Source organism: Camelus dromedarius, chromosome X, assembly GCF_036321535.1.
Source record: "Camelus dromedarius isolate mCamDro1 chromosome X, mCamDro1.pat, whole genome shotgun sequence".
NCBI lineage: Eukaryota > Metazoa > Chordata > Mammalia > Artiodactyla > Camelidae > Camelus > Camelus dromedarius.
This window is the reverse complement of record NC_087472.1, coordinates 16,680,016-16,703,424: the sequence shown is the minus strand read 5'-3', so window position 1 is coordinate 16,703,424 and position 23,409 is coordinate 16,680,016. Positions and strand designations below refer to the sequence as shown.

At 39.2% G+C, this 23,409-nt stretch overlaps 1 protein-coding gene and 1 long non-coding RNA gene across 14 annotated transcripts in view; one reads left to right on the top strand and one right to left on the bottom strand.

Moving 5' to 3' along the window:
- LOC116150734 (uncharacterized) overlaps positions 1-23,409 on the top strand; it is a 157,420-nt gene that overhangs the window by 76,666 nt on the left and 57,345 nt on the right. The gene's annotated exons all lie outside the window — the stretch shown is intronic.
- Positions 12,837-23,409, bottom strand: part of MBNL3 (muscleblind like splicing regulator 3) — a 120,168-nt gene continuing 109,595 nt past the window's right edge. For 9 of the 11 annotated variants that reach the window (XR_010379311.1, XM_064482671.1, XM_031445471.2 and 6 more), the window contains one exon: positions 22,344-22,484. Coding sequence is in view for 2 of the 11 variants with exons in the window: in XM_064482674.1 (XP_064338744.1) it covers positions 22,351-22,484 (134 nt within the window). In the remaining 9 variants the exon portion in view is untranslated. Of the gene's footprint in view, positions 22,485-23,409 lie in introns of all 11 variants that reach the window. The other 2 variants (XM_064482674.1, XM_064482676.1) reach the window with 2 other exon arrangements.

The window sequence follows — 23,409 nt, the reverse complement described above, 5'->3', positions numbered from 1 at the left end:
TTCTGAAGAAATCAGCCCCAGGATTCTTTCTGCATAAAGTTCCTGGAGCCTATGTCATATGCCTTGGGAGCAGCTAACCCTGGGGGTGTCATTAGCTCCAGCCATGATACGTTGAACCAGAGATCTGCACATAATCAAGGCCAACTTTATCTAAGATTGTTTGGCTTGGAACATTGCCTTATTACAGTGCTCTGTATTAAAAGGTATTGGTGACAAGGGCTAGCAGCTATCGGATGAGTGTGAAGAAGCCTGTCTGTCCTTGTGGTGCCTTATTGAGAAACCCTGCTCTCGGAGGCCCTATAGATATAGAGGAGGTAGAGAAGAAGGAGTCTCTGAGGTGCTGAATGAAACCCGGTAATCATCCAAGTCTAGAAATTACTGCAATCTGAAAAATCTATGTGGATAAGAAGATGGTAAGTTCCCCTGAGAGGCAGGAGAGCCTAAAGGTGGGGTGCAGACTCAGGAGCCATATTGCCTGTGTTTGAATCCTAGCCCTGTCACTTAGTAGCTATGTGATCTTATGTAAGTGACATCAACTTTCTGTACCTTAGTTTCTCCATCTGGAAAACAGGGATAATAATGGTACCTAGCAGGCTGAATTGTGAGGCTGAAATGAGCGAGTGAATGCATGTTAACACGCAGAACGTTGGCTGGCACAGAGTAAGTGCTCAAAAAGACAGAAGGCTCTTGTCATTTTATCCTGGTTCTTAAGTGAGGCAGAATGACTTGCTGAGGTACTGTGTTTCTTTCTCCTCTGTTTTTCCTTTTCTGTATCCCAAAGATGACTCCAAGTCTTTAGTTTTCTCTTTCTTGGGTAGAGAGTGGGTTGGGTTTCAGGGCCCAAAGTCTGTCTTCCTAGCTTTTGTTTACCTGGAATCCTGAGCATATTGTAAGGATTACGCTGAAAGGAGAGAAAGGAAGGAGTTGACTTTAGAGTAGGCAGAAGAAGGAGTGAGATTTCTCCAAGCCTTGGGAAGAACTGCCAGCTGCCAGCTGGGGAGTAGTAAAGATCGGAGGTCACTTCCTAGCAGAACCCCTGGGAGTAGTGTATCTGTGGTCAGCCTTAGGAGGCCGGCTAGACTCATGCTGTGGCTTTCACTGGGCTTGGGAGAAGTGTGACTGCTTGCTTGTCCAGCACGATGCAGGCTTGGACTAAAAAACATGATGGCCTGAGGATTAGAGATGCTCTCACTATTTGACATTTGTCATGCAAGTTTCCCAAATGATAATGGGATCCTCAGCAGGGTAGAGAGCTCCAGAAAGTGTTTGGGATTTAATTTTTGTTAGTCTGGAAGCGCTGAGATGTGGAGTTGAAATAAGCTTGATTTAAAGTAAATAAGAACATATGATATTTCTTATGCGCCCACATTTGAGGAGTAGCATCCATACCAATTACACAATAAACTATCATTACCAAAAGTAATTAATTTTTAATACAGTCTTTCTTTGTAATATTAGAAAGTCTAAGTTACATATAATTTTGGGCTAAGAAAAGTTACAGGGGAAAGAGCCTTAGAGAGAATGAGAGGCCAGAGGGGTGGCATGCGTAGTGGTGAGGATTTCCCCACTTGGAGTCTTTGTTGGTAATGGTGGAGTCATTAATGAAGCTGTTCTTCAGGGTTAAGTTCAGGCTTTGGGGCACGTGGCATCTGTCACTTTAGAGTGGGTATTAGATTTGTAGGGCTGCTGTAACAAAGTACCACAAACTGGGTAGCTTAATGCAACAGAAGTTTATTCTCTCACAGTTCTGGATACTGAAAGTCTAAAGTCTATCATCCCAGCCATGCTTTCTTTGAAACCTATAGGGGATAATTCTTCCTTGTCTCCTGTAGCTCCTGCTCTTTGCTGGTACTCCTTGGCCTATCTTGGCTCATCAATGAATTATTCCAATTGGCCTCCATCATCACTTCCATGAAGCTTCTTCACTGTAAGAAATATCTTCTTCATTTATACTGCTGTGGCATCTAATTCTTATCTTTCTCATGTGGTATATGTTGTAGCACAGTTATTTATGATTATGTCTGTTGTAGGCAATTTTTCAGTTGTCTGCTTAAACAGTCAAACCTTTACCTTGGAAATAACAGTCCAGAACAGCAGGGGAAACGTCTGCCTGCCATATTCATAGTACATTATCCTTACCCTCTGATCATACTTGATTTGATGATGGGTGGACAACTGACCAAACCGAATCAGTAAGTTTCTCTCCCTAGGGAATTTGATTTGAGACTCAGGGATTCCGATGAGTCCTAGTACTTTTGATTAAATTGAAGATATATTAACCCAAGTGTTGCTAGGCCAACAGAAAGCTCAGAGAAACAAAGAAAGTTGTTCTGAACAAAGAGGAATAAAGTAAATGTGCAAAGAGAAATGGCTGTAGTGTTAGGAGAAATTACAGAGGAAAAAATCAGGATGTTGGCATTTACTACTTACTCGTTGCTTTCACTGAAGTTCTACAAGAGAGGAATTAACTCAAACTAGGCCTGAGGAAGTCTGCAGGTAGATAAAAAAAGAAATACAGCATTTCTAAGATAAGTACTTTGTCTATGGACTGTAGTTTAAATTGACCAATTGTCCTATAATTTGGAGACTTTTACAAGATTGAAAAAACCAAGGGCTTCTGTATCTCAAAACTGAAGCTGGTACAATCAGTGGCAAAGAACGGCAGCAGCCATAGCAGAAGATACAGTTGGTGGTCTGGGCCTTTCTCAAGTAGGTTCTGTTAAAAAATTCTCTGCAGACCAAGTGGGAAACCCTACTGACAATGATCTAATTATGAGTGATGTCTCCTTAACCAAGGTTATTTTAGGGCTAGGAAAATGGGTAGAGTATAGAGATGAGTAGATCAAAAAGGGACACTTTAAAAAAAAGAAAACAAAGGAAACACAGTGGAAGATAAGAATAGGTCTTGGAAAAATTCAGATCCCCCAGGTATCCTTCAAGCACCTACTTGTATCAAAAGGAGGCCAATACTTCAGGTGCATCTTAAAAGAAAGAGGAAGATTAGCTGTGCCTCCCTGACTCTAAGGTGATTGAGGGGCTGGGAGGCCAGGGAAGACTCTAAGGCTTGTTGCTAATTTTAAGACAGGAATCTCTAAGCTGGTGTGAAGATTCAATGACATGAGCTGATGACACTTGTTCCTTTGACTACTACCTCATGAAACAGAATTGAAATCAAAGGTTTTGTGGTAAAATGTAGAATTTTACTTGCCTACCCCAACATCAGTTTTTCCTTCTTTAGTAAAAGATTCCTAGCTTTTATCTGGACATATTGCCATTTGGAATGAAAAATTAGATTGTATTTTCCTACCTCTCTTACTTAGGCAAGGCTATGCCTTTAAGTTCTGGTCAATAAGACATAGGCAATAGTGTTTTGTGGGCCTTCTGAGAAGTCTCCTTAGAAGGGAGGAGGCTTCCTCTTCTTCACCTTTCCCCATCCTACTGCTTGGAATAATGAATATGATAGCTGGAGTTCTCTCAGCCATCTTGGGCCATGAGGATGACAGCCATACCCTAGGGATAATGGAAAAGGGAGCTAAAAGAAAGTTGTGTCCTTCATACCATCTCTGGACAACTTACCTCCAGACTTTTGTGAAAGGAAGAAATAAACTGTAATCTTGGATAGGGCACTGTTCTTTGGGTTTTTATCTTATAGAAAACTAAATTTAATACTATGTCATATATCCACTAAATTTCAAGGAAGTGCGTTGCCAGAGGAAAGTGAAGCCTGGCCAAAAAAATAAATAAATAAACAAAGGCCTATGATTTTTCAACCCCTAAGGCAATCCCCAAATCACTGAACTCACATCTACAGGAAGTAAGTTGCTGAAATTGTGCAGTCCCCAGAAGAGTAAATCTTCCCAGTGCCCCTTTCAGGAGTAGCCAAGTATGAAAATGGACAAGGGAGATGCTCTCAGAGAACACAGTCTGAGATATCCAGCTGGGCCGACCAAGAACTCTATTGCCAAGTCAAGGAGTTCTTGCTATTTATGTATATGGTACATAACTTGAAACAATTTTGATTGGTAATCTTTCTATATTGTATTGCTTTTTCCATTTCCAAATGGGAGGTTTTATTTAATTTGTCCTGTTTTTCCTCCAGTATTGGATATTGGATATTCTGGATGGGGTCAAATGCATCATTTACTTACAAGTGTGAGATCATGGGAAACTATGTTAAGACCTGCCCACGATGACTGTGAATCCACTGAAAGATCTTGAACTTAACATTGGGTGCACTTGGGATATGTGAATTTGGATTGTCTCTCTGTATAGAGGCAGGAGAACATTTTCATTTGCATGTGGTATAGTGGCATAATATGAGTTGAAGACCTTTTGTAAATTGGGTGGGCTATCAAGTTCATATGTTGTTTTTGTCTGTCCAACATAGATTCCCTGGTTCAAAGAATATAAGCATAAACTCTAGCCTGGCCAAATAGAATGTTAAGTCTCCTGGCTTTAAGAATGGGCATGTGATCTAAACTGGTATAATCATGTGCCCAAAACTAGGACAATGAACGAGCCCTTGGAATTATGTGGAACCATTGGGAACAATGAACTCTCTTCTTCTGGACTGCTCACCTAGTTAGATGCAAGTGCGGACCCTAACCCTAACCCTTCCAATGATAAACGCAGAGCTTGACCATCAGCATACGGCTGTGCCTGAAATGAAGTCATCCATAGACCTTTCAACTATTTGACCTAATACATGCCCTCCTTTCTTAAACCAGCTTATTTTTAATTCTGTCACTTATAACTAGAAGAACTCTGACAGATAGACACCCATATCCTTATAATGCACCCCTGCCCCCATTATACTTATGCCCAGAATCATTTACTGATAGTAGCTTGTGGTTCATTCTCAGTGCTATAGATATTTTTCCCTTCCATATTTATTCTTCCTTGTCTGATCTGCTTTTGAACCTCACATAAGAAGCAAACTGCCATCCTGTTTGTTGGTGGTACTTGTTTTTAAGCATTGCCTTGTTTAAGGAACTATTCCGGACAGTCCCAAAGGGAGAAGGAGTAATGGTGAAGGCTTGGAGATGGAAAAGACAGAGAAAGCAAAATGGGAGAGAGGTTTGGAAAACTTCATAGGAGATCTAGAAGACCAAACAGAAGGAAGGGAATTCAATTAGGAAGCTATTGCTACTTTGTTGGGTACCCTGTACCGTCTTGGTGCTCTGGGAGATACAGCAGAACCTCAGAAGGAAATGACTGGGTGGTTCAGTGAGGGAGGCTGATCCCTAAGAAGTGTCTCCCAGTCTTGCAAGTGTGATTCCTGTGTCCAAGCTTAGAAGTAGCAGTTTCATCTGCTTTAATTGTTAAAAAATGCACATAACATAAAATTTACCATCTTGAGATGAATAAAGAAAATACAATGGAATATTATTCAGCCATAAAAAAGAAGGAAATCCTGCCACTTGCAACAACATGGACAGGACTTGAGGGCATTATGCTAAGTGAAATAAGCCAGGCAGAGGAAGACACTATATGACTTCACTTATATATGGAACCTAAATATATTGAACTCATAGAAACAGAGTAGAATAGTGGTAGCCAGGGGCTAGGGGTGGGGAAAACGGGGAGATGTTGGTCAAAGGGTACAAACTTCCAGTTATAAGTTGAGTAAGTTCTGGGGATATAATGTACAACATAGTGACTGTAGTTAATACTTCATTGTGTACTTGAAAGTTGCTACAACTTTCCAGCTTAGATAAAGATCATATTATATTGGTGGTGACTAGTGTAGACATAAGACCAGAATACCTCTCTCTGAATGTTTATGACTGTGTAAAACCCTCAAGGTCCTTGAATGAGCATCCAGGGGAGGGGTCCAGAGTGGAGGGGAAAGTTTTGAATTCTCTAACAGTCCATCAGGTGGGGACTCAGAGAACATTAAATTTAAGTTGGAGAAATAAGGAAATTCCTTATACCAGTTTTGTGGAGTATTTTCATAACCATTGCACTGATTTGACTAAGTTTTTATTACTTGCTGTAAAATAGGCTTGACTCTATTTTCTCTTCTGTTAGTCTCTAAGGTCTTTACAACAGAATCCAAGTCTTTGTAATTTCTTTTTATTCCCCATAGTAGAGGTATTTAAAAAAAGGTTAATTGTAGGAAATACTGCTAAAAGATCAGTGATAAATCTCAACTCTAAAGCTGCTAGAGAGGAATCTCCATACTGTTTTCCACAGTGGCTGCACCAAACTGCATTCCCACCAGCAATGTAGGAGGATTCCCTTTTCTCCACAGCCTCTCCAGCATTTGTCATTTGTGGACTTTTGAATGATGGCCATTCTGACTGGTGTGAGGTGATACCTCATCGTAGTTTTGATTTGCATTTCTCTGATAATTAGTGATATTGAGCATTTTTTCATGTGCCTATTGATCATTTGTATTTCTACCTTGGAGAATTGCTTATTTAGTTCTTCCGCCCATTTTTGAATTGGGTTGTTTGGTTTTTTTCTTATTATGTTGTATGAGCTGCTTATGTATTCTGGAGATCAAGCCTTTGTAAATTTCATCATTTGCAAAAATTTTCTCCCATTCCATAGGTTGTCGTTTTGTTTTATTTATGGTTTCCTTTGCTGTACAGACGCTTGTAAGTTTAATTAGGTCCCATTTGTTTATTCTTGCTTTTATTTCTATTGCTTGGGTAGACTGCCCTAGGAGAACATTTTTGAGATGTATGTGAGATAATGTTTTGCCTATATTTTCTTCTAGGAGGTTTATTGTATCTTGTCTTACGTTTAACTCTTTGATCCATTTTGAGTTTATTGTTGTGTATGGTGTAAGGGAGTGTTCTAGCTTCATTGATTTACATGCTGCTGTCCAGTTTTCCCAACACCATTTGCTGAAGAGACTAGGAATAGAGACTTACCATATGACCCAGGAATCCCCCTCCTGGGCATATATCCAGAAGGAACCCTACTTCAAAAAGACACCTGTGCCCCAATGTTCATAGCAGCACTATTTACAATATCCAAGACATGGAAACAGCCTAAATGTCCATCAACAAATGACTGGATAAAGAAGAAGTGGTATATTTATACAATGGAATACTACTCAGCCATAAAAATTGACAACATAACACCTTTGCAGCAACATAGATGTCCCTGGAGAATGTCATTCTAAGTGAAGCAAGCCAGAGAGAGAAAGAAAAATACCACATGAGATCACTCATATGTGGAATCTAAAAAAAAAGAATATAAATACAAAACAGAAACAGACTCATAGACATAGAATACAAACTTGTGGTTGCCAAAGGGGGGAGGGGTGGGAAGGAACAGACTGGGAATTCAAAATTTGTAGATACTGACAGGCATATGCAGAATAGATAAACAAAATTGTACTGTATAGCACAGGGAAATATATACAAGATCTTGTGGTAGCTCACAGAGAAAAAAAATGTGACAATGAATATATATATGTTCATGTATAACTGAAAAATTGTGCTCCACACTGGAATTTGACACAACATTGTAAAATGACTATAACTCAATAAAAAAAGTTAAAGAAAATAAAGCTACCAGAGAGGACAAAAGGGCCTTCCTGTGATCTGTTCATTCGTCATATGATACTTTAATTTAAAAAAAATTGTAGTTATATATATATCTATATCATAAAATTTACCATTTAAACAATGCTTCAGTGAAGTATATTCACAATGTTGTGCAATCATCACCACCACCATCCAGCTCCAGAATTTTTTCACCATCCCTAATAGAAACTCTACCCATTACACAATAACTCCACAATAACTCCTGTCTCCCCTTACCCCCTGGTAACGCCTATTTTACTTTTTGTCTCTATGCATTTGCCTATTCTAAGGCCAATGTAAGTGAAATCATACAATGTTTGCCTTTTGTGTCTGCCTGATTTCAGTTAACATAATGTCCTCAAGGTTCATCCATGTTGTAGCATGTGTCAGCATCTCCTTCCTTTTAATGGCTGAATGTATTCCATTGTACACATGTACTGCATTTTATTTATCCATTCATCTGTTGCTGGATAATTGGATTGTTTTCACCATTGGCTATTGTGCATAAAGCTTCTATGAACATTGGTGTACAGGTGTCTGAGTCCCTACTTTCAATTCTTTTGGGCATATACCCTAGTGTGGAATTGCTGATTCATATGGTAATTCTATGTTTAAATTTTTGAGAACCTGCCAAAGTGTTCTTCAAAATGGCTGTACCATTTTACATGGCTACCAACAATGCAGAAGGGGTCCAACTTCACATCCTCAGCAACACTGCTCTTTTTCCGTTTTATAAAAATTATAGCCATCTTAGTGAGTGTGAAGTGGTATCCCACTGTAGTTTTGATTTGCATTTCTCTAATGGCTAATGATGCTAAGCATCTTTTCATGTGTTTATTGTGTATCTTTTTTGGAGAAATATCTGTTCAAGTCCTTCCTTTGTCCATTTTTTAATTATTTGGTTTGTTGTTCTTGAGTTGTATGTTACTACTTTTTAAATCACTATGTTAGGTGCTGGCAACATAGCAATGGATAAGGCATAGACTGTCTTCAGGAAACTCACAAACTAGTGGGAGAAGCAGACAATATTTGAATGAAGTATGGTAAATCCAATGATAATTATATGCTCAAGGTATTATGAGAGTTTCAAATAGGGTACAGTAGTGAAGGTGGGAAGCAGACATGGACGTTTTCCCTGGGAATATGGTACTTAAACAGAGTCTCAAAGGATGCTAGCCAGGCAAAAAGGGGGAGGGTGCACATTCCAGGCAGAAAAGAAATGAGCAATGACTTGCAGGCATGACACAGCAGGGAATGTGCTGGAAACTACAAGCATTTACCTGCTGTTGAAGTAGCAAATCTAAGGTAGGCAGTGGCAAGAGATGCGGTGGGAGGGGTTGACAGGGACTGGATCATGACAGATGTTACAGGTTGTTGTAAGGTGTGTTAATGCTTTATCCTGAGAGCTATGGGGGGTCATTCAAGGGTTTCAAGCAGAGGAGTTGTCTAGTGAAACTTGTGTTTTAGATCAGACCTTTGCGATCTTTTTTCATCTTACATCATAGAGTACGTGGCATTCGGAGGTGGGTAGACTTGCAGCTGCATGCTGCTGGAGATGACGGGCCCGGGCCCAGGCTCCTGCTGCCCCGGGCCCAACACAGCTGTCACAAGAGCTAAGATTGGAAAATTGTTTTAGACAGATCATGCTGACAGTCACGTGAAGAACAGGTTGGAGGAAAACAGCACCGGAGTCAGGGTGTCAGCCAGGTATAGTAGGGACACAGAGAACAACTAGGAGGTAGAACTGACAGGACTTGAGAGATCGGAGCAAGAGAGTCGGGGAGGTGTCAGGGCTGATTCGAGGTTTCTTGCCTGGACAACCAGGTGGAGGAGCAGCATAGTTGAGAGGGAAGGTTATGAATTTAGGGCTGGATGTAAAGATTTGATTTACTTTGAGGTGACTGACTAGAGATGTCCAATAGATGGTCATTATGTTCTTATTGGCTCTGTTGGCTGTGGAGAACTGAGCTGCATAGACCAGCAATCCAGGTCAGTGTGGAAATTCTTATAGGAATGACTATACTAGAGATGCACCTTCTTTGAAAAGTTTTCAGCCCACAGCCTCAAAAAGGCAACCTTTTGTAGATACCATGAGACTCCAAACTTGGTCCACAGTTGAATGTAACAGGGACAAACATTTGACTCACCAATCAAGGGACCACTCCTGAGAATCAGGCACTGGGGCCTTGTGAGGGAGTCAGTTGTTTGTGGGGAGCCAAGCTTGAAGGTCACATAGATCAGTTATTGTCAGATCGTGTCCCCAGATTATCAGAATCATTTGAGAACTTGTTAGAAAAGCAAATTCTCATACCTCATCCCATAGCTACTGAGTCAGAGACTCTTGAATGGGTCCCAGTAATCTGTTTTATAAACCTTTCAGGCCCTTCTGGTGCCAGCTATCATTGATCTAGATTCGTAGGATCAGACTACCATTCTGAGAGTAGCCCTGATCAGTCCCCCAAGTGCTAATAAGTAAGCAGAGAAAGTTCCTGAAAACAAGCTGCCCAATAACTTCCCAGTTCCATGAGTCCTCGCTGTTCCTGCAATTGTAGTTTGTGAAATTTCCCTCCATCATTACATAAATCCTTTTTATTCGAATGGGGTTTCCTCCTTTATAGTAATAGTGCTCTGATTTCGTAGTTGATTAGTTTTCCAAGAATCTTCTATTGTGCATTAACTGTGTGGCTACTGCATAAGACATCATAAAGGATACCGAGGTCAGCTAGACCGGGTTCTTGCACTTGAGAGGCCCAGTTTAATGTAGGAGAAACATAGGCAATGTTAGAAGCACTGTAGGGGTTGCTGAGCTTTGAGATTACCTGATAAGAACTAAATAAATACAGATCTTCCTTCCTAGATATCCATCATAAATTGAAAATATCATTAAATCGAAAATGAATTTAATACACCTAACTTACTGAACATCAAAGCTTAGCCTAGCGTAGGTTAAACGTGCTCAGAACACTTACATTAGCTTACAGTTGGGCAAGGTCATATAACACAAAGCTTATTTTATAATAAAGTGTGGAACACATAATGTAATTTATCGAATACTATGCTAAAGGGGAAAACAGAGGTTGTATGGGTTGTATGCATACAAGATGGTTGTAAGTGTTTTGGACGTTTGCCCCCGTGATCACGTGGTTGACTGACATTGTAAAGTCGAAAAATCTAAGTTGGAGACTGTGTGTCTGCATTTCAGTGATATCTAGTAAGGCCAGAGGAGACCGCAAGGAAGAGGTGATAGTTGATATAGACCTTGAAAGATGAGTCTACAAAGAAGAGGAGGAAGAAGAGGAGAAGGTGTTCCAAATAGGAAAATAGCACAAAGATACAGGAACTGATGATGTGTACGTGGGGAGCAGTGAGTGTCGTAAGGGCAAATGCAAATTAAAAACCAGACACTTAATTCTCCTTGAAAATAAGGGAAGAGGCTTCTCCCCACTTCTCTCATTTCTTTCAAAATTTCTTTCTAGGTCCCTTTCCATTGTACGTATATCTTTCTATTGGCTAAATAAGTCTCCCAGTAGTCTCAAAACTCGGAAATGTTTCCTCAAGGACCTAGGAACCGCCTCCTTGAAATGCAAACATCAAGGGAGCTAGAGCCCCATCTCTCAGCTCCTGTACGAGTTTAAGAGCCTAACTTCCCTGGGCGTCTTGCTCTAATTTGCAAAACTATCTCCCGTAGTAAAGATATACGTTTATTTCTCCCTATGGGTAAAGTCAACACGGGTGGTCTCCCCAGTTGTGATGGTAAAGTTAGGACAAACTAAGAATGACAAAAGGTGCAGTCACATTCTCTGACTTGAGGACTAGCTACTGTTGATCTTAAAAATCCATCTGAAATGGGTTGTATCTGTTTGACTCTCTAAGGGGGTGAGAGTCCTTTCTGTCTCTGCAGTCACTTAGTGGGTTACCTCTGATGCTCCTCCCATTCCAGTTTAACATTTATTCAATAATAAAAATGTTTTCTTTCATGACTACCATTGTGGAGAGGATTTGGGGGTTGGAGGAAGATCTCAGTTTTAAACTTCCCCAGCCAGGGTTTGGTTCGTCTGGGGCGTACAGGTCACAGAGGCAGAGGCAGAGATGATGCTACAGGGCGAGCGTAAGGCCGGAGCAGAGAAGAGCCCTGCGTGAGCGTGTCAGCTTTACTCCGTGGGCAGTGAGGACCTCTGGAAGATTCTTAGAGAAATGAAGTCATGTTCAACCTTAGAAAAATGACTCTGGCGGTAACGTGGAGGGTGGACTGAAAGGAAGAATGGTCAAGTGTCACAGCCCTGAATGTGGACACAGTGATTTTTAAATGCTGTTTAAGGGTTTTCTTAGTCTGTTATTACTCAAAGGTTATTCTTGGACTGACCTTTCCCTGAGCCTCCTAACAATACCTGGATTTGTATATTTGTATTTTTACCACAGGGACATTACTCTAGGAAGCGAAGAGTGGAGGGCAACAATAGTGGGTGTAGCTTGCATGTCTAATGCTCCTTGGCCACTTTTTTTCTGAGTGGTTTGGGTACTCCTCTGGCCCCACAGTCTCATCCTAATGAGTCTTGAGGCCCCAAGAACCTTCAGGATCTAGAATATCTCTGATGGTTTCTATCATGAGAAAGGAGTTGCTTATTATAGGGGTCTGTCCCATTGGTGGGTGATCAGCTTATGGTAAACACTTGCTTGATACTCAGTGAGGTCCTGTACACCAGCCAAGCTGAGGTGTGACTGTTAGTGCAAATGCCTCATTTACTGGCAGCCCCAACTGGAAGCCCCAAGTTGTGACCACCGATTGCCTGGATTCATGTGGGTTCAGGCTTTCCTAGTATAACAACCCATGAATGGATTTCTTTAAGATGGGACTTTGTAACTAGAAACTGAGAAGAACCAAAGACACTTTGAATGAACTACATATACATTTATTAAATAGTTAACAAAGGCACATCAATAACCACGTACAATATTTATATATGTAATTAACACAGATAGGATTCTCTCTTAACTGTCAATTTCCCCAACAAAGAATTGTTCAACTCTTCAGGTCATGAAGGCAAAAGGCAAAGTCTCAGTCCTGACCCTATTCTTCTCCACCCTCTTCTTGAGAACTACATTGATCCTTGATGGGTTGACCACCATTTTCTGTAGCCACGTCTCTAGAAGCATGCTGCGTGCAAGGACTCCTGATTCCCTCTGCGTTCTCTCAGGTCCAGTTAAGGCGCAGGCTGTCTGCCTTCACAGGCACTGTTGCTGCTGCTTGTTGCTGTTTATCCAGTTACTGTATAATTTTTCAGCAATGTCTCTCTTTGCACGTGTTCACACATGTCATGTGCTGAATCATTTATGGGGAAAAACCTCCCTGTCATCAGGAAAATCTCTGATTTTTTTTTTCCCTGCTTTTGCCTATTTTGCCCCAAGTATCCTGCCTGCCTCTGCACTGCGCTCTTTTCATGCACAACATAAAAATGCTGGGCTGCCCAGAACTTCCTTCTTCTACCAATTCCCGCACCCTCTCTGGAATGCTGTGCTTTTGATCGGGGCGCCTATTTGAAAGGACAGGAGTCAAATCTCCTGTTCCTCTCACAGACTTCACCCTTCTGTCCAGGTGGCCACCCTTTCTATCAAAAGCTCTTGGCTTTTATTCCCCGGACTCTTGCTGTCCTCCTGCTTAAGGGAGACGTGCAAGTCCAGGCACTGAAAGGAAAATCTGGGAGGGCTCGTTTCAGTGGGCACTTCTGGTCCAGGAAATAGTCAAGTAAGAAGTCGCAGAGCATGCATCCCTCTGCTGGATATTAGCAAGTGTTGGCGTGGGGCTGCTCGTGAAATGGGACCATTTGTCAGGCCCATCACTGTGCCATGCCCCATACCACAGGTGCTGACAACATGGGTGGACTCAGGTCTGTGGAATCTCGGGGTGTTCACTATCTAGTCAGTGTTTTAGGCTCACTATTAAGAGAACTTTCCTGACCATTAACAAAATGACAAGCATTCCTTTTGGGGCCTTCCTGAGGTAGTGAACGCCTATACTGCCCATCCATAGGAATTCGGTTGCTGGTTCAATGCTGTGACTCCAATGCCTAGATGTTTGTTTCAGTAAAACATGTCTTCCTCATCTACACAGGTGGCCATCTGATATTCCCCCACTGGAGAGTCGTGCCTTTTTAAATATAAACACTCCCAGGAGGGGCAGCCCATTAAGCACTGGCAGTCTCTAACACACACCAGTGTGATCTGTCTCCTAGAGCTCAGTTATGAGCTGCCCTCTGTAGCCTCAGATGCCCAACAGGAAAGTTCTGAAGGAAAAACAAACCTACCTGGGGCGGCAGTTCTGATAAGTTGCACCCATGGGGCTTCTAGAAGGCAAGAGGCCACCATGGCGGATGAGAAAAGGAAGGACTTAAAAATATATTGGGAAAAGGTTGAAATGTGCAAAGCGTTTTGCCTGTGGGTCAGCTTTCTCCTGGCCAACAGAAACTTTATTTTGCTGATGGTTCAGAATGCCTGGCCTGAATTCTTCCCTATCATTCAGCAGCTTCAAAGAGAGAGAGACATTAACTGAATTCTTCAGAGGCCAAAGACCTCTTGTAAATGTCTATATACTGAACTGGTTTTAGTGCTGGAATTATCAGTCACAGAAACATATACAGCACATCAAAGGGCTCAAAGTTGGCTTATCAAGAAATGCCGTAGTGGGAACCACATTTAGAAACAGTAAACTGGGACCCAAGGGGGAGAGGAGCCAGTAGCTCTGTGTGATTCAGCTGATACAGGACCAGGAACCAACCTCTTTCCTGGGCCTTGTCACTGTTGCAGACACATGACTACTACTTTGCTCTGCCACAGCATCTCATCCAAAGCCTCTTCACCTCAGTTTTCCATCACCCCGCTGACTAAATAGCGATGTGGCAAAGTTCCTTATTCGTGTTTCTAAGGATTTAGAAATCTGACAGAATAAAGTGTTCCCAAGTAACATTTTGCTTTCTTTAAAGAACAAAAATGAGTATCCTTTCATTTCTGTGCCATTGGTTGGCGAAAACCAATTTTAAGGGAGAGAAAAATGTTTTCATGGAAAAAGTCATGCAGCCCATTGTTATGAAACCACCAATGCCCATCTTGAAAAGAATGAAATAAATGACACTGGTTTCATTTGTTACACTGAGGATGCAGGCTGGAAATGAGCAACAGAAAATAGAAACTTCTAATAATGTATCTTAGAACATGCCTCAGAATTTCTGAAGCACAACAGAAACCAGTAAGCATTACCTGAAAAATGTTAGTGTTCTCTTGTAAGATACAACTGTGTCTTTCTTGTGTTAGTGACATCAATCGTATAGGTATAATAATACACCTAACACAATGGATGTATTAGCTAGACAATTCAAAGGTATATATTTGGAAATTTATTCTATGTATGAAATATAGCATTGAACCAAGTCAGATTTAAATTTTATATTAGAATTACCAAATATTAGGATTAATATACTAGAAGACAAATCATTTGAAGAGAACTAGTGTGTGAATATGGATTCATAAAAAAAAGACAACAAAGAAGTTTACACATTTTATTAAAAGAACAAAAAATAAACATAGAAAGAGCATACTAAAATGAATCACATAATGCACATGTCTAAACACAAACAAGCAGTACAGGACTATAACTTGGGGAAAAAAAACAAATCAAAGCATCTGCCTTATTTGATAGCAGTCGAGAGAATGAGCTATTGCATTCTGGAAGCAAAATATTATAGGAACAGTTCATATTTATTAAATATTGTCATCATTATTTAAATCTATCATTGTTATACAGGACTAAAATTTTTCTTATTCATAAGTATTTTTAAATTGACATTTTCTGCCCAAAATATGTGCTTCCATTTCCTATGTTATACTGGATTGTTGTTCTGTAAATGCATAAAGTTAGCCCTTTAAAAAAAGAGTATACTTAGGAGCATCTTTTTTTTAATCTTAATTTAAATTATTGTAATTTTGGGGCATGTAACAAATGGCTCATTTTTCTAATAATTAAAGCAACAACAACAATAATAGGAAATTTATTCTGAAAAGGGCAACCCCAGAATCCAATGATAGAATGATCGTGGAATTCTCTCAACTGCTAGACACAAAAGACATAGAAACAACATAATTTGGTTTCCATCATTAACAGATAAGCGTTTGCATACAGAAATAAAGCTTTGAAATCATGCAAGTCTGTGACAGATAAATCTTTAGGTTGTGTGATTGGGGAGAAATGAGCACTGCTTAAAGTTGGGTTACTCTGAGGTCTTGTAACGGAGGTGTTTTTTTTAAAAAAAAAACAAAGTAATATGACGTAGCTGTGATGTATTTCACAGTGATACACGTTTTTCCTTTTAGGTATGTGGCTTGTAGATTCACAAGGAAATGTCAACACAAGAACATGGGTTAAGGTGGGAAACTACATTGGTGAGAAGGTTACAACTGGAAATTCTGACTACAGAATGAATGCATGCTTACATCTTGTATCAGTGTAAATGCTGGTCAGATGGTCAGGCTGTTAGATGTATGGTTAACTATAAGTGAGTGTAGGGTGAAGGGGAAAAAAAGACATTTCTAACCAACTGGCCCTGAGCTATTGGACAACTGTAATTGTAAGGCTTGGATTGCTTTCTGGCTTTGGTTTACTTTCATTTCTCTGTAAGTGAGAACTCTCCAAATGTGTAGCAATACTAATACCAGTTCCCTCCGTCCCAAGACGGGCTCCTTCTCCAGGGTAAGGGTGACAGGTCTCAAGATAGAAAGGATTCAAAGTTTGTATGGTGATCTGACCTAAAACCTTTCTAAGTTTGACCTTTTCTAGGCCTCATTGCCTGGAGGCAACAAAAAGATAAATGGTGATCTGTTGGTGACTTGGGGGCTGAAATTGGCAGAGATGGTCTGATTAAAACATTCATTTCCAGCTCCAATGTGTGTAAGATTTTGGCCAGTACTCTTCTGTTTAGTTAAAACAGCAGGAGGCTGAAATGACACAGTGAAGCACTGTCTAATCTGGTAAAGGTAAATCAGAAAACAGCTTGCACTGAACAAGTATAAAGTAAATAAAGCCATATATAAAACTGTGCCAGGAGCATTTTTTTCCCTTGTTGAAGAGAATAAAATGCTCCATGCTGGCCAGGCTTAACTGTTACATTACATCTTTCAAGGGTTGCCAACTTGGTTTTGGATTCTGAATCCTGAAGGGGAAATAATGGTGAATGTTAACAGTTTGTCACTTAAATACATATTCATTGATATAACAGATATTTATCAATTGATAATTTTCAGTAAAAGATGAAATCAAACTTGATCCCAATGGGAATATCCAGCCTGCAATTTACAGGGTATTCCACTGCTTGTAACCATTGAAAAAAGAAAACCTCAGCCAGAAACCTGCCGTGTGTGTGTGTGTGTGTGTGTGTGTGTGTGTGTGTGTGTGTGTACGTGTACGTGTACGTGTACAGTGAGGCTTAATTTAAAAAACCAAACAATCTTTGCTAGCAGTCTTGCTAAAAGATGAAGTACCTTTACTTTTGCTTAGGGCTGTTAGCTGAAGTTGACCTGTTACCTGTAACCAGTCTTCTCTCATGGTGAGCTGTAGCAAACTAGAAAGCCTCCACAACAGCAAAGCAACATCATGCTTTAGTTACATCTTGTAGCGACAAAAAAAAAAGAACAAACAAACCCTTCTTCTCAAAGCCTTAGAAATAACTCTCTCTTACTAACTTTCCCACTATTATCACAGACTTCTTATATTTAAAAGAAAAAGCTCCAAGGATTGCTTTCATGGACTATGTACATAAGTGCAAAAAAGGTGTGTCTCACACGGTCGCACCCTAACTGAGACCATCAGTTAATTGCAGCATATGTCTCTTCAACACTGTTACGGGGTCATTCCACAGTATCTGTATGTATGGTTTCCTGAATATGAATTCATTTTAATCTATGCTTTTGTTGGCTTTTAATCCTCATTTGGATATATTTGTATAAGTATATAATTCCCTAAAAATTTTTTGTAGCTACAGTTATGTCACTTGTATAGAATAATTTTCAGTAAGTTATGAAAGAGATTTGGTTGTACTATAAATACAACAATTGTGTTTTGTTTGTTTGTTTAATGGAGGTACTGGGGCTTGAACCTAGGACCTCGTGCATGCTAAGCATGAGCTCTACCACTGAGCTATATACTCACCTCTGCTCAGTAATTGTTTTGAAATCTAAATTCTGTGGAATAACCCTCTCCACACAATTCTATCAGCTATAAAGCCTGATTCTAGAATCCACATGCTGTAAACTTTTTGCTCAAAAAGTCACACAAGGACACAAATTCAGCTTTCACATGGGAATTTGGGATTAGAAAAAAATCACCCATATCTGTTTTCTGAGCTTTGAGCTGTACTGTCTACTGGCTCATACTGTCAAAAGCCATGTATCGTTTACAAGTAAAATTTTCACACACACACAAAAAAAAATGTCTAAAGGTAGCCATGTTGTAGATTTGTTGCTAAAGCAACGACTAAATATACAATTAGTTAAAAATTATTATTTGTATATAAAGTTAAGTTTGTTCTTAAACTGTGAACTGTAAAGAATAGGTATGAACTATGTATCTTGTCCTGCTTCATTCAGTGTCAGTTTAGGACCTATCCAGGCGGGTTGAATACATGTAGTAAAACCTTAAACTTTCTCTAACGCTCCTTCAAAATTAAATTCACTAGTTAATTAAAGATATGAAAAAGGAATAAAATAAAAACCTTAACTAACAAGAAAATGGAAAACATGGCACCAATTAGCGAATTGGTGCTCAGAACGTCTATTTGCAATTATATTTACAGTTTGACTACGCTAGCAACTAAACTTGCTAAAAAAAAAAAAAGTTGTTATACTCTTTTATATAGTGTTTATTCTATTTCCTTTGAGAGGCACTGGTAAAATTAATAGGCCACTATCCTCCTAAATCTAGCCAACAGAATTGGGAAATCACATTCCCCTGTTTCTATTTCAATGTGTGTGAAATGTAGAAGAGATAGAAAGAAAGAGGATTCCAGTTTCTATTCATTTTAAGCATCACAGCCTACCCTACAGACTAAAATAACTTGAAAACCTGTGGCTGCATTTTACCTAAGAGCATCTTCATCTACTCTCCAAGGAGTGGGGAGGACCAAATGACATTCCAAGTAGCACATGGGCCTTCCCTACATACTATTGGATAAAATTTAATGCCAATGTTGTCCTTATTCAGACGTCACTACGCTCACTGGTCATGCCATTAAAAAGAGATTCATGTTGTAAAGATTAATTTGATTTGGTTCCTGTTGATGGTAGGGTGGAGGTACCTGCTTTTTCTGAAATGGAGAGCTGGTGAGCTGAGGCTGCCCATTCATGAACACAGCCTCATGGTGTAGGACAACACTTACGGCAAGATCAAAGTGCTTTTTAGCATGTTCAAAAATGGATGGAAAAGACTGATGGAGTAGGGAGAAGATGGCTCTTGACATCATGACTGACTACAAATAAAATTCTAGACAAGTGAAATGAAATGCAACAGCAAGTTGCGGCATCATGCTCCAATTACAAAAGCAAATACTGTGTTTAGCAATTTTATGAATCCATTTGATTTTAATTCCCCTTTAAAATATGCTTATGGTCACACAGTGCTCTTACAAATTTTTGACACTACTAAAACCCTCTTTGAAGAAAACTTTTTGATTATTTTCTCTGTATACATGAACTGTTTTATCCAAGTCTCAGCACGCTTGCCTATTTTTGCAAAAGGCTGAGAGAAATGGACAAAAAACATGAATTTTGGATAAATAAAAATAGAGGCCCTTGTAGATTACAAAGCTTATAAAATGTTAACTAAAAGAATCACAAGTGATTAGAATTTTATATATACACTTCATCCAGTAAATTATTGTTTAGAGTCACTGATTAGTTTTGTGACTTGTCTTTTTAACTGAAAAGTTAATCTCATGACTTATCTTTCTTCTTCTCTTTTCTTGAATAAAGATACTTTGAATAAGTCATTGCACAACTAGTTTAAAGAGTGCTATCTCAAAATTACATTTCATCAAAATTCTTTTGCATCTGATCAAAACATTAGTGCTTTGAGTTTTCTTTCTTTAAATTCACATACAAAGTAACTTCAAAATGCCAACAATATCAAAAATTGTGGCACCAAAAAATACAACTACCCTGAATCTCCTCACTGAAACTCTTACTAAAAAATACATCATTATTCATGTCTTCTAGTACTGAAAGCAACTTGCAAACAGCTGACCTTGAGGTATTTTTTAGTCTACGTATATCTTTGTCAGAAGTTTAAAAAGTTCAATGAGACAGTGTGTTGCATCAGAATGTCAAACAACACCAAAAAAGTTCATTTTTCACTGAAAATGTCTCTGTCTCTTTTAAGGAATACATCCAGAGTAGCTCAGGTACACCCTTTCTGGATTCATGTGATCAAGCTGCCCTTCTAGAGAGGCACTGGCACAGGTTTAACAAAACCAGTTCTAAACACAAGTTATTTCACAAAGGCATATTCTTCTCTAGCAAAGTTAAGATTTTAAGAAACAGAAATTAAGTGGTTCAAAGAACCAACAGGTAAAAATCAAGACACTCTTGTTCTCTAACTCCAGGCAATACTGTTAGCAGATGACAATGGCTCGATCCAAGCAAGATCATTTGGAAATCACTGATGATCATGACTTGGATGGAGAATTCAGATCAACAGGATATCAGTTACCCAAGAGCTAATTTCGCTCTTTTGCACTGAGCCAAAATGGTCTGCTCTGGGATGGAGTCACAAATGTTCTAAAGCACAAACTATAGGAAGCGGAGGAACAGCCAGGAGTCAGGAGATGTTTCTGGGTCCAACTGCTACCAACTAGCTAGGTCGCCCTGGGCAGGTCACCATGCCCTGGCTGTGAAAAGGTTTTGCTAACTCTCTTGTTCTGTGATTCAAACACTACTAGCTAGCTTAAGGTATCCTAAATCAAACTGTCCCTTTGCCTGTCATTTTCATGAAGGAGAAAATAAACTTGTTATACACAACAAATTTGAGGATTTTTTACTTTTCAGTGAGAGGACATATATTTAGTAGAAAATAGTAAACTATCTAAATTGATGCAAAATGTCATAAAGCTCTACCACTAAATGATAACAGTAAGTTTCACAACTGAGTATGGTGGAGGAGGTATACAACATAGCATAGGAATGAATGACTATTTTACTTGGTTATACAACGAGTTCATAAGTATTAGTAATATGAGTTCAGTTCAGTTCTGTGGACTGTGGCCACTCGGTCTCATCCAAAGGTTGCTAAAAATCTCTCTATTCCTCTCTATTATCATTTTCAAATACATATAAAAACAAAAAAATCCAAACAAACAAAAGAGAGGCTTGGTTATACTATGAGAGATTCTGTTGTTAATGAAGTTTGGGATGGGCAACATTTAACATATATCACAGGCGCTTGCTCCTTCACTTAAGCGACTGACAAAACTGGAAACTCAGTTGAACTGAAGCTGAAGACGCCTGTGGACATCCTTCCTAGAACTTTTACATAAATCAAAGTAATTTCAATTATCTCCCTACCTCCCTCCTCAGCCCCGCCATCTCTCCAAACCTATACTCAGGCTCCAACTGTGATCAACGGAAAAGATTGTCCATTTGGGGAGGAAAGGCCCCACCTGGAGCCAATTCTCTTTCACCCTGACTGAACTTTTCCAGATTGCATCTTATTATTCAAAGAGTAGCCTAAAGAGCACAAGCCATTTGCATTCGGAAAATGGCACTTGTATCAAAGGTTACATTGCAATGGTTTTTACATACTTTCCTCCAATATGTAAGAACTCTCTCCACGCCCCCATCTCTCTGCTTAATTTATAACCTGTAATTAGAATACCTTTAAGCTTCCAAGAACCAATTTTTCAGCTGAAGATTACAAATGGCTCAGTTTTAGACACTCTACCCAGAAGACAGGATCCTTGAGCCACAGAAAATGTAATGGGCACTTCCCATAGTTTTTAGTATAAATGCTGAGAAATGCATTTAAAGGTAAATTCTAGTTTTTCAAGCTATTTAAGGAGTGAAATTAGGGTTAATGTTTTAAGAAATTCCCGGTGTTTTTTTATCAGGTAATTATTTCTCTCTCACCAAAAAAACCAAAAATCTAGTAACGTGATTGTATTATGCAAGGTCAGATCTACAGGCACAAATTATACACGTGCATGTTTATGATCACGTTTTGGACACACTCAAAAGTGAGGCCTTTTAAATGTCTGCCTCAAGAAACTTACAGAACTATTACAAAGAGAGAGTGAGCATATTAACATTAGCCTGTTAGGTTTTTTCAAGCACATGTGTTTCTGTTTCCCACTAATAACATTTTAGTTGAAACCAAACACCACACATTATAGCAAAACACTATATAGTATGTTAAAAACCTAACACAACACACCACGGTACAATAATGGGGAAACTGGTATTGGATCTATTTGTTACATTCTGAATCAACCCAATAGACTACTGTGTAAACAAAACAGTAAGGTAACACTTCAAAACGGACATTTATCCACCAAGAATGCACAGTAAGCAGTCCACTGTAGACATCCACTCAGCATAATCGTTATTGGGAAATCACAAAGAACAGTGTGATGAATTACAAAATTTTATGGTGTTCTACCTAATAATTCAAATAAGAGAGATAGATGTTAGTTATTAGTTTTCTATTTGTGTTTTAACATCTCCTTGATTGTTTAATGCTTTATTTTGTATTTGAATTTGTTGGTTGGTATGTTTGTTTTGTTTAAGATATTGACTGCACCATGCTTATTGTTGTGTTGGTGGAAGAGGACATACGTGTATATATATAAAAAGGCCATATGGAGGTTCTCACGGAGAGATTCTGATACTCTGTAACTCTGTTGTTCAGAATGTCAACTGAAATGGAAAAAAAAAAGAAAAGAAAGTGAGAAATATTGGTATCGGAGTGGTTATCGAAGTAGGAGTCAGGATACTTGGTTCTCGGTCCATTTGTGTGTGTGAACCATATGCCAACATATTCCCCACTCTGAATTTCATATTCTACATCTGCGGATGTAAATTGAGCTGTTGAAAACTGTAGTGTACAATTACACTACACAACTAATACTTAAATGAAAACTGAGCTGTTGGAAATGGTCACTAAAGAGTCATCTACCATGATAGTCTGTGGTTCTCACCGAGTGCTAATGTGGACAACTGCCCTGGGTTAACAGAGAGGCACTCAGTTGTTCAAGGCGTTATCTCCACAATGCCAAAACATTCTGATGAACACCCACCCGCCCATTACTTCCTCCAACAGCCATATATTGAGAAAACATATTTGATACCATTTTGAAATATGCAAATATTAGATAAACTTTAAACTTTTTATCTGAATGTTTTGGAGCCACGCAGAACTAGCCTAAGTGTGAAATTTGGGTATGTAGTATTTTAGAAAATTACATTTTATTTTCAGCATCCGTTACATAGTGAAATGATTATGGTGGCCAAATACCTCTAAATTTTCTGATGGAATCAAGCAAAATTGAATCACCATTCCCAAACGTGTTCTGGTATGAAGTTAATTATATCTGACAACTTTTGTTCGATGTGAAGCAGCCCATGAGAATCAGGCAAGTTTTACAAAACCTGTATTCTCATGTTTGGCGCTATTCCCAAGTTGCCACTATCCCAAATGATTACCCCTGAAAACTATCACAAATAATACAGCTACTTCAGTTATTCTGTGTATTCAAAGGTCTTTTTAAAACATTCCTTATGATCGAAGGGACCTATTTATCTAATGTGCAGTGATTTATATGCTCTGTCCAGAACAGTGAGT